The sequence below is a fragment of the Mugil cephalus genome, chromosome 13 (genome assembly GCF_022458985.1).
Source record: "Mugil cephalus isolate CIBA_MC_2020 chromosome 13, CIBA_Mcephalus_1.1, whole genome shotgun sequence".
NCBI classification, from domain to species: domain Eukaryota; kingdom Metazoa; phylum Chordata; class Actinopteri; order Mugiliformes; family Mugilidae; genus Mugil; species Mugil cephalus.
This window is the reverse complement of record NC_061782.1, coordinates 12,871,860-12,883,603: the sequence shown is the minus strand read 5'-3', so window position 1 is coordinate 12,883,603 and position 11,744 is coordinate 12,871,860. Positions and strand designations below refer to the sequence as shown.

General features: G+C 41.0%; 1 protein-coding gene across 2 annotated transcripts; it reads right to left on the bottom strand.

Annotated features, from left to right (window-relative positions):
• Nucleotides 1-909: 909 nt before the first annotated feature.
• Nucleotides 910-10,550, bottom strand: sufu (suppressor of fused homolog (Drosophila)). 2 transcript variants are annotated; one of them, XM_047603602.1, is made up of 12 exons: nucleotides 9,689-10,550; nucleotides 9,189-9,323; nucleotides 8,729-8,865; nucleotides 6,753-6,895; nucleotides 6,314-6,399; nucleotides 5,677-5,749; nucleotides 5,303-5,456; nucleotides 5,090-5,192; nucleotides 4,632-4,766; nucleotides 2,627-2,765; nucleotides 2,455-2,523; nucleotides 910-2,358 (listed from the first exon to the last, which is right to left on the bottom strand). In XM_047603602.1, exons 1-12 carry the CDS (start codon nucleotides 9,835-9,837, stop codon nucleotides 2,269-2,271), a joined length of 1,413 nt encoding a protein of 470 aa, XP_047459558.1. In that variant the 5' UTR covers nucleotides 9,838-10,550; the 3' UTR covers nucleotides 910-2,268. The 2 variants fall into 2 exon arrangements, with proteins under 2 accessions (XP_047459558.1, XP_047459557.1); XM_047603601.1 differs by having other exon boundaries at nucleotides 5,303-5,459; nucleotides 9,689-10,545.
• Between the last annotated feature and the right edge of the window lie 1,194 nt (nucleotides 10,551-11,744).

The following is an 11,744-nucleotide window of genomic DNA, read 5'->3' as shown; positions in this document are numbered from 1 at the left end:
CCCGTCACAGAGTTGATACATAGAGGAGGAGGAGGAGCCGAGAGGAGGAAAGGCACGGGAACGGCCACAGCAAACTCTACCGGACAGACTGGATAAGTCCAGGAGCCATTAGCGTGTGGCCCGTCACGCCGTGCGCCAACGCGAGGTCCTGTCCTGCCGGACAGAGGCCCCCAGGGGCCCCCTTAAGAGGGTCCGGGTCACAGGGAGAAAGGTGTGAGAATGTATTCTTTTTGTGTCGACAAAGAATATGTAAACTTATTTTTTTACTTTATAAGTTATGAAGGTGATATTATACCACCCTCTTAAAATATTGTAATGTTGACATCAGTCGGTGATTCAGAGGAGCAGATCCACTACAAATTTCCATGACAAAAGTGCAAAAATATTCTCATGTGTTTTTGTAACAAATTTGCAGTCCCTTTTATTTTGCCTTAGTGGTCCACCAACTATTTGCAGTAGACTAATTAAAAAACAATAAAATGAATATAACAATTTCCACCTATTAGAAAGTCATTAGTTTTTATTCACAAATATTTTTGCTCTTCCTGTATTTATCCATGACTGTGCATAGATCTCTTTAATAATTAGAACTTCTTGTGTCCAGTATTTACTATAAACCTTCATTTAAAAAAATAAAATAAATAAAAATTGGATTTTAATTCAGTGGCGCAATTTCATAATTTACAAATTAGTTTGCAGATAATGTGCAGTGTCTTTGTTAAACACACAATATAGCATATTCCCTCTGTTTACTGAATATAAGCCGTTTATAAATACGTGCATTATTTTCCCCTGTACTTCATAGAAAATTTACTGTATGAATTATTATACTTTCTATGTGATAAGAACATTTTATCTGTTTGGCATAATGTATACACGCACAATCTTGAAAATAACTTCACTTCTGAATCAGTTATCCAGCTTTATTTGTGTAAATACCTACATTCTTTAATGCACTTGGGATTACAATCAGCCAGTTCAGTCAATAAGATAGTAAATTACAAAAAAAGTCATCAATATCTAAACTTTACGTTTGTCATTCGGAATAAAAAGGACAAACAAAAATAAGATATGCCATCACATGTCATATACGAGTACTTTTCTGTAAGAAGACGCTGTAGTAAAAGTAGTCTTGTCTCTTGTTTTGTAGTGGAATGCAACGTCAGCATCAGCAAAAGGCAGTGAACGCAGCAGCGTTGATTCAAAGCGACGTCTCTTAACAGTCCGGGAGCTGTGGGCAGCGCCGAGAGTCAACGGAAAATATGTGGTCCTTTTTAGCTCAAGGCACTGAGGAATTAAACTCCAACTCATTTTCAAGCAGCTCCCACTGATGAGAAGAATAACACATTTTTGTATTTCCGCATCACTGGAGAGACGACGTGAGAGCACACTGAATGTGGTGCTTCCCAGTCCTTGAACATGTTCAACGGTCTTTATGTCTTCCATTTAACAACCAATAAAACACGCGTCGTGTTGCGTAAACCAAAAAAAAATAAAAAAATAAAAAAATATTACTCAATATGTGGGTTCCTGGCACAGGGGAGTGGAGGTCAAATATACATGCAGCATTTGCCAGATACCCAAGGAGTGTCGGTGAATGATAGTTAATCTAGCTCACAGCATTTCAGGTTAGTGTTACTGAATCAAGAAACATCTGAGACACAGACACTACTGGCAGCAACAGTTAAAACTTTGGTGTGACACAAACACATAAGAAAGAAAATGTCCAGCATTTGTAAATACTATACATATTAGTGTAACTGAAAACACTGACAAGAAAAGGTACAATTCGTGATTTCTCTTCCCTTTCTAAGGCCACTGGAATAAATAGAAGTGTTTTTGAGAACTGCAACCCAGTTATTGCTCGAGACGCTGTGTCAGGTGATCTCAGGATTCATGCTCGACTGTGTCTGGTGAGGAAATATTTTGGAGGAATGAGAGCATCCTGTTTGCACTACAGGCTTGTTGTAACACTTCAACCATCTGGACAGGCTGGTTTGATATTTTTCAAAAGCATTCGAGCCTCAGAGAGATGTTGTAAACAGCGCGGCTACACTGAGAATCCAGTAACAGAAATGTTTAGATCAGTCCTCGGATCGTTTTCAGGAGTGAAACAGTCTCTGCCCTGCTACTGTGGGAACGACGTCTCTGTATGTCCTGACAGCTCAGGGTCACTGTTGGTCCTCAGACGACTCCTGTACTCGATGGCCCACTCTGGAAGTGTGTGTCTGCGGGTGTTTTTATTTGGCATGTAACCATTTCTTCGTCTCATTGCAGGGGATTGTCAAACACAGAGTCTGGTAACACGGAGATCTTCAGCTTCTTTTCTGGCCAACTGTACTCCTTTGGTAACTTTGTCTATGCAAAGAGAAAGGACGCACAAGGTAAAACAGGCGGGCAATTGAACAAGATCAAACTAAAAGTAAAAGTGGAAACAAAGGCATCTATACTTGCCTCCTCACGAGTGTTCAGTTCCTGTAAATCCCCAAGCATTTGCTCCACAAACTCTTCAGTCAATAATATCTGCACAGAGACAGAGGATGATTCAGATAAATGTGTTAAATATAAACAGACAACATGAAAATCTAAAGAGTGTGTGTGTGTGTGTGTGTGTGTGTGCGTGTACCTGAAGCCAGGGGCCGTGGGCTGCGTACGGGTGCTCTTCAGTAGCAAACGCTCCTTCAACTCCCGTGGACACAAATGTAATGGCTGTGTCTCCGTTGATACTTTTATAAGTGAAGTGTCTCCCATGAAGCAGTCGGCCCCTGCAAAAGATAAAAAGTAAGTTTAATTACATGTACAGAAGCGATTTATCGTTTGATCTTTTTTTTTTTTGGTGAAATTTTCTAGCCAGCTTTTAAAAGTTCACATTTATACATCAGACTGGACTCACTGGAAACTTTGAGCAAATTAGATTATTAACAAAATTGTCTCCATGGGTCGCACAGATTTGGAAAAAACATGTTTTGTAATAAATAAAGTAAAAAAAAAAACAAAACAGATATTTGCATCTGCATCTCACACACAGTGGCTTGATGCTACAGAACAGAGACATCTACCAAGAAAAAGATGGGTAATTAAATGATTCGAATTCAAAACAATATATTAAGGCAGAAATATCGTTAGCCTAATAGCATAAGTGCCTAACTCATGTTTTGACTTACTGTTTCAATATCAATAAAAAAAACAATGTGCTAACTAATGGCTTTTTGTTATCTGAAAGCGTTCAAATATGACTGACTTATATGTTTTGCAGGAAACATTTTATATAACCACACTTTCATACCAGTCTTTACACGTTGTTCCCACATTTCAACATGTCACACAAAAGCTTCTCTCAACAAACCAATTAAGTTTAAAAATGAAAGACAAACAGGTTCATTGGCCTGCCCGTGCCAAGTAGCCATCACCAGATAGAGTTGATAGTAATGTCTTAGATCGTATTTTGTGAACCGATATCCAGGCCCAGGTGTGTATTTCAAAGAAAGCCAAAACCCAAATGTTGCGATCATCCAAACTGCTGCGTCACAGTGCAGCTTTGCCATTTGTTTTGTCACCAGAGCATGTAATGCAATAACTGTCTCCTTGTGTCAGTACATGGGTTATTTTTGCTTTTCACAGAAGGCAGATCATGTTCCTTTCCGAGGCTGTGGATGTCCTACATACATTGCCGTGTGTTAAGTCAATACGGAATGAAGACGACTTTACTGTTGGATTTATCATGTTGGACAATCACGTGTAGTTCAAAATGTCTTGGTCTTGGGTCCTACTAAATCATCTTCCATCATAATCACAAGTGAAGTGAATGAGACTTATTATCTTACTGTAAGTGGGATATATTAGGCTGCAACATTTATCCATAAGGTTGATTATTAGACGGTGAATAAATAGGCACGTTTAAGGATTTGAACGACTATGAAATGGGCAAAATTAGATGTCTAGATGACTCCCAAAGTGCAGCCTGTGGGGACCTGTCAGGGTGCTGACCCCTGTTCACCACCTAAAGTGTCTACAAAGGACATGTGAGCATTAGAGGGGACCACTGAGCAATGGCCTGGTCTGTTCCATCAGGTTCTGTCTTGTGTGGCAAGTACAAGTGCGTCTCTTAGCTGGGGAAAAGATGTTACCAGGATGCAAGGAACACCCCCTTGCTGTTGCCATGGGGATCAGCTTAGTCTGCGCAAGCTCAAAGCAACATCCATATAAATGCCAGCAGCTAGGTTTCCCAAAAGAACATTACATCAGTTTTAATGTTGTGGCAGATAAGTGTTTATCCAACATCAACGTAAACTGCTTTCTGAAACTAAATCTACCTTATGATATTCATCTCAAGTTTACCCATTAACTTTAAATAGAACACAGTAAGAACTGGCTATCGTCATTTTCCTCTGACTTTGAAGTGGCGTGAACGTCCCCGTGGGCAGAGGCTCAACCAGAGCTTGGGGGGTTACCCACAGACAGTCCCCGTTCCATGTCTGAGAAACTGGTGTCATCTGTGTTTTTCTTAAGACATTCTGCCATGTCTTCAATATAAATGTTTGGACTACTCTTATCTCCCTGTCTCACAAACATTCCTAAAAAAAGATACATTTCATATATGGGCATAGTACTGAGAGGAAATGGTAGAGTACCGCAGGCAGAGGGGCAGCAGCGTGCCTGACTCTTGGTTGAATTTCAGATGGACGCTTTCCAGCTGCCGCGTTCGAACAAGCTCGTGAGGAACAATGGCGGCCGAGCTCTCGCTCTCCAAACTGTCCTTCCGGCTTCTGAGAAAACAGACAAACAAAAGAAAGGATGCCATTAAAAACAGCTGCCGTTAAGGAAATGACAGCTCCCTGGCCTCGGAAAACGGGAATGCACATACGCAGATTGCGCAACTCCTGCTCTGACTGTTACCTGACTCTGCAGAAGACGTAACAAATTCCACAGAAAAGTAACAACCGAGTAACCATAATATGCTGGTAGCTAAGAAACAATAGAGATATCAGTTGAGGAGCCAGTGCGAACGTGAGTCACTGCACTCGGTGGAGGAGTTGTCCTGGTGTGGCCCCTGAACCCATGCTAGCGTGTGCGTAGGAGGAACACTCACTGAGGCCTCTCGTGCCCCTGTCTCTGGCTGCTGATAGGTGGTAGCGCTGCCTTGCTGTTAAACTCCAGTCCTTTCCTCAGGGTCTCCCTTATCTGCTCCGTGTCTGTTAACAAATGCACAAAGACGAGCAAACAATTACTTCATGAAAACAGAGACATTTTAAATTTTTTGGGATCTGATTGACTCTTTTTGCTCCTTTGGGAGTTGGCATGCCTTTGTCTGAGAGCCTGCGTGGCTGCGATCCTATGCAAATGGAACGACTGTCCTCCTCGTCCTCTGGCGGTCGACTCAGATCATCCCACACACACTTGGCGCTGACCCCGCTCAGGTTAGAGCCCTCTGTCTCAATGCCTTGGTCCACTCTGTCCTGCTTAGATGAGCAAGACATATACGCAATCATTAACACTAGTCCCCATAAAACATTTTCTAAAACAAGCGAAACCTGTACAACCTTCACTAAGTAACGTTGTGAGGATGAGTGTGCTTCTAATATTTAGGGCAAATAACGGACCCGTTTCCACTTGTGATTGTGGATGAAAACAGTACAGTGTGCTGAGCTAACTGTGCAGTATTTAATAAAGCCTTACTTGTAGGTGAGGATCGATGTCAAAGATGGTCTCCCCTCTCCTCATGTCTGTGATCAGCCAGGGGCCTCCAGCTCTGCACACAGGACACACATTAGCGTTAACTTCAAGTTTAACACACAACGTTAATAAATGAACAAGTAGCTGCACACTTCTCTGGCTGCCAACAATTTGCCAGTGTAAACTGGACTCGACACAAAAACTCAGCCCAGTGACTGAGTAATTGAAGATAACATTAATACTTGAAAAGACTAATTCTGATTCCTGAACGTAAGCTTCAACCATACAAACATTGTACATCTGGTTTGTATTACTTAACTGATCACAGTAAAAAGGCTTTATGGGTATCCAAAGAAAATTAACTTATTTTTTATTCACACAAAATCCAGTTCACTACTAATTTAAATCATAGCTGTCACACATCAGACTCGCATTTATTATCATGATTCATCATCATGATCATGATTATCTTGAGTTCCGCCCAGTGGATGTTTTGAGAACAACCTCAAAGAACTCTCCGACGAGGGCTGTGTGAACAAACTTCTCACGGAGTACGTAACGAGCTACAGGCAACAACATGAAACTTAAAATGGCCACACATAAGATCCTAAAAGGCCATCTGTTACACAGTTGTACTCACACTCGGATTCCGCGCATCAGCTCCAGGATTCCTTGGCCGTTCCACTGTTGGGCCGCCTGCAGCTCCTCTGTACATACACCCACAATCTATAAGAGAAAATGCATATCATGATACGGCAGTCTCCATTGTCTAACTACTTTCACAGCGATGATTCTTGCGCTTACTTATATATATATATATATACACAATTACAACAAGAGCAAAGTCTCCCAGTTGTGTAAACTCTAACTCTATTGGTTTTTAGGCAAACTACTGGGAATGTCTCAGTACCTCTATTAATGTCCGTGTCTTGCTTTGTCCTGCCATTGATATTAAGCACCTGGGCTACTGTCATTGTCATCTCTCATGGTTAAGGTCTCCAATATGTCTACAAAAACATAGTCGAGGGAGAAAAGTTTCCAAAAGATGTGTATGTGCGACTATGAATATTTGACCTCACCTGGAGAAAGCTCAGTGTGCCGAACGGAGTTTGAACCGGTAGCATCTGCGGGTCTTCTGTTAGCAACATGTGCTGGATACGAGATTCACTGTTGTCCAGTGGACTGTGCCATGACACGTGGTCCCCGCTACAAAATGTGTTTTCTGGAAAGGAGAGGGAAAAAAAAAAAAAAAAAACAACAGAGATGATAATGGTTTTTAAAGTACAATAAAACATGCTGTGTTAAGTGGTCTAGAATGAACACTCTATCATCAGTGTTCGTCAACTGCATTTGGGTGTGTACGTTCAGCCACCAGCGGGAAACCGTCCTACTTTCTCACTTTTCATTGTTTGAACAAACAGAAAAACTGAAGGAAAGTTAACGTGGCAGAGAAGAAAAGGTGACACACATCAGTAAGAACGTGAAGTGACAGAGAGAGAGAAAAACTTTAGGAATAAAAAGCAGGAAATCTAAAAAAAAAAAAAAAAAAAAGCAGGGAAACTAAACTTCCGTGAAAGTAAATCCATCTGCTTGGGAGGTAGAATGCACGCAGTTCACATTCACTGTAGGAGAAGATGGCCAGGAATCAGCATTCATTTAGTCAGGGGCCAGCCCACCCACACGCAAATTGACCCCAGCTGGAAAGCACAGTAGGGCTGGGTGGAGAGGAGAGCTCGCAGTGAATAATCATCTTCTCCTTCTCACTGGTTTTATTTTTTGCGTGCCCCCCTCCCTTGTCAGCCGCACACACAACATACAACACTGGGGGATTTAAAGAGCCTAACACTGTGTACAACTGTTATATGACAAGTATATTTTCATACTGCAAAAAATGGTCTTGTTTGACATTCATCAAAACAATCCAACAAGAGCTGGAAAGGAAAAATAGCCTTCTTGTTAATAAGCAGTGCTCAGGCAAACACAAATGATGTGTCCTAAACCCCAAACTGATGAACAAAGCAGACTATTCTATTAAGCCATGTTTACATTCACTGGAACTGAAAGTTACCTTCACAAAGAGCACATTCTTCTCATTCAACCACAGTCTAAGGAGAGTTGTTCCATCAAATCGTATGCAGATAAATCATTTACTAGACTTCTAACAAACCGTAACTAAGCGACATCACAAATCACTACTCCTACTCTGACAGTGGGGCTTCCTTAAAGTCGTTTTGATTAATTCTGCCTTGAAAATGTCTAATTCTGAGCTCAGAAAACTGGAGTTTTGAAATGAGGTTGCATCACACACTTAAGGAGAAACTTTACAGATATTCAACCGGTCAATTCCAAACACGGGGCAACACACAATCCAAGATATTATTTAGATTATCTTATCAGATCGGCACTGCATGCACCCCCTCGAGTGATCTCACAGGGAAAGAGATGTAAACAAAATGGAAACAGTGGTGTTACAACTTGGTGTAACTTTGTCATACTCTGGAGTGAGAAAAAAGGCAGATGGCAAAGCAAGTGTGGAATTCAGCAAGAACTGGAGGATAGATTTTAACCGTGGTCCTAATATTTTTTGATACTACCAAGTATAGTCTTTAAATCTGCAGTAACAGTAGTATGGTGGTTTATGTTAGCCTGAGGGGCTTGAATGTTTAACGTCAGTTGCTCCCTATTCATATAGACATGTTTGATGTTAATCAGAGTGGCCCCAGAGTGGAGATTTAGGAGTAAGTATGTAAATCCCCAGTCACCAGATAATCTCAAGAGCAAGGTACAGACAAAACTTCTCCATAGGTTTTCATGACAGTACCAAAACTTCCTGTAGTAGGAGCCCATAAAACATATAATGAGGAGATTTCCATCAACTTTTCTGCAAAAACAGTCGACAGAGAAAGAGTTACATTTGTAATATAACTATGTGTTAATTGACACAACCACGAGAATCAACGACTTGCTTTGGCAAGTCCTAAATACGTAATCTGAAGGTGTTTCACCAGGAGCTCACTCCATACATACATGAATACACGTTGCTTTGTGCTCTTACCGGACTGGAACACATAGCGAGCCAAGCCCTGCATGAGTTCAGCTGGCCATGTTGGAGGTGCCGTCTCCCCCACCTCTCTTTTGAGTCTGAATGTGAGCTCAAAGCCAAACCCACTAGGTCCGTCTGCCCCTGTAAATCTGACACACACACACACACACACACAGTGAGAAACTGAATAAACAAAACATCAGCAATTGTGCTTTTTGTTCTTCTATGTATGAGGGCTGTGAACAATCACAGCTTGCAAAGATCAAAAAACAGTCAAATAACAGAAGGTCATTAAGTTCAGTAGGTGGGCCACTCTGAAAGGGATCCCGGTGAGAGCAAATATTTGATTATATGTAATGTTTTTTTAAATTGTTCCCAATCTAAAAATAATAAAATGGAAAGTAGACGGGCTCTTTGTCCGCCCTTTCAGACTGTTGGTGATGGAGTCAGGTAGTGACTTAAGTGTACTTACTCATGAACTCGATTATCCCCATACAGGTCACTCAATCCAAAGCTAACGTAGTGCCAGTGCTCCTGGACATCCTGAGCTGGACAGCCCATGTTCCTGTACATACTGATGTAGTCTAACGGGTCGGGCCCTCCCAACCTGTAAGATTAAATTAAAAAATGTCAGGAGTGGGAAAAAAAGTTATTGTTGTTGTTTAGTTGTTGTCATTGGACAACGCGTTTACACTTTAGCCCACCCAAGTGAGGTCTTACATGAGATGCTATAATTACACAAAGACATAGCAACATGCGTTTGTGTTTCAACTCGTTTCATCACATTTAAATGCTAAAACTCTCTGACTTACAGCTAGTTGCAGTGGCTCCTGGATGTTACATTAGCTGAAACGTTAACGTTAGCTAGGAAGCTAAGCTACCTCTGGGCTAACTGTATAAACTCATACGACAAACCACAAACTCTTTATCTACACACATGCCAGACCAGCGCCTGTACACCTCGTTACCTACCAGTATTTTACAATGGCCGTGACTTGAAGCGGGTTGGCCTGCTCGGGATAAAGCCGCCGACATTCCCCATAGATAGCCTGTAGTCCTGGAGGAAACACGGCCACCAGCCCGTGGGCTTGAGCACCACTGTTAGGCCCCACCTCATCCATGCCACGGACTCGAACAAATCAGGCTACTCTATAACACAAAAAACTTGTTGTATGTTATTATTTTTTTGCTACCCAATCCCTGTTTAACAATAAGAGGCTAAACTAGTCCATAAAGACTTCTCAATAATAATGGAGTGTAACCATAAACGGTGATCTGATGGCCGTTGTGCTACACTCAGCAGGAGCCTGTTGCTCATCCTCTACAAAACGCTATCTACTCATTGGTTGGTTGGATGTAGTACGTCACTGACTGACCGCTTGTAGCAGCCAATGAAAGTGGACGGTTTGCTTCCTGTTAATTCATAGTCACTTGTTATTGGCTAATATCCACTGTCAATCAAATAGTGGGCGGGCGCCAGGAGGATGTGATTTCAGGGTTGTTACTTCAAAGTTTCTTTTCGTGGGAAGAGGGGGGCAAATGATGGCTATGGAGGACAAATGGATCTTCAAAGTAACTTTCCAGTGAGGAGTGAAGGAGTTCATTTAAAACGTATATAAAAATGTATGCGTACCAGCAACACGTGCTGTCACTCAGAAAACACAGGGCCTCCTTTTGGATGTGATGAAACTAAGTTTAACAGTGTTACTGGCCTGTTTAATTACACCTTTTGTAATCTGAATCATTTTTAACAGTAGCTTTGTTTCGAAAAGGTTATTGAGCTGTGACGTATCAAGAGATGCATCGATTATATGATCCAATAAATGTAGTTACTTTCTGCCTTTCTATCTATTCTAGTGTGCATAAATAATAATTATACAGTTAATTGAAATAAAGGTTTGTAGTTTTGGGGTCCCAAAGGTAGCTCTAATTTACATTTAAAGTCATGCACTGTCTGCAAAATACAATTTCTTAGAAGATATCACAGGAAAGACAGCATGGCGTAGTGAGTGGAAAAATTCCACTGCTAGTAATTTCTAGTATCTAGCATGAGAGAATTTAAAAGACAATGTTTGGCAGTTTGTTCAACAATTAATAATAATTATGGGAATAAAAATAGGCTTTATCAGAAATGCAACACAAGATAAATAATACCAACAAGTTTAGGTGATGAACTTGAGTATTTTATTTTTATCATTACTTCCCTGATAGTAGATGACTGTGGCAGTGGCATCTATTTCATAACACTAACTACAAGAATTCAGTAATGTTAATGACATATGGTGTCTTAACATAATTATAATATATATACATACATAAATGATCTTAACTTGGGCTTTCTACACACATCTCCTCTGTACATTCTTATCATATTACCTTGTTTTGAGGCGTAGCAGTGTTTCTATTGTCCCTCACTAGTTGTGCAATAGCAGGCCCTTTTTTTGTGTCTATTATCACGGCATAATATGCACATGCCTCAACGGGGATGGTGAAAAATATAACCCAGCAGTGTGGACTTTCCCCTCTAATGTGATGTATTTCACATGAATACATGTGAATACAAATCCGGCAAACCTGGCGTCCTCTTATGATTTAATTTTCAATCTGAACACCGTGGCACCAGTCCCAGAATGGAACAGAGCCCGAGGGCTTTATCCCCAGAATCGCAGCTTCCTTGTGGGAGGTTGGGAGTGATGAACTATCCTGTCATGGGGCCTTCACAGTATATTGAGACCGCCCTTTGTAGGAAGTACAGCTTTTGGCTTAACTTTCAGACACATCTGGGAACTGTTGGGAAAGAATTTACGCTCCTCAAACCGAAACTAACAGACTTTGAGCTTGAAAGTTTCGGCTTAGATTATAGGTTGTGTCACTGCTATGATTCTGTATAGGAAAGTATGAGTATTACTAGTTACTAGAGTATTATTACTTTCACATCTGCCGAATTAACTGGTTTTGATTTAGTTTCAGTATAAATAAATAGAAACGCGCTTCTCATTTGTTCCATCGTCCCCCGACATTCTGCTAC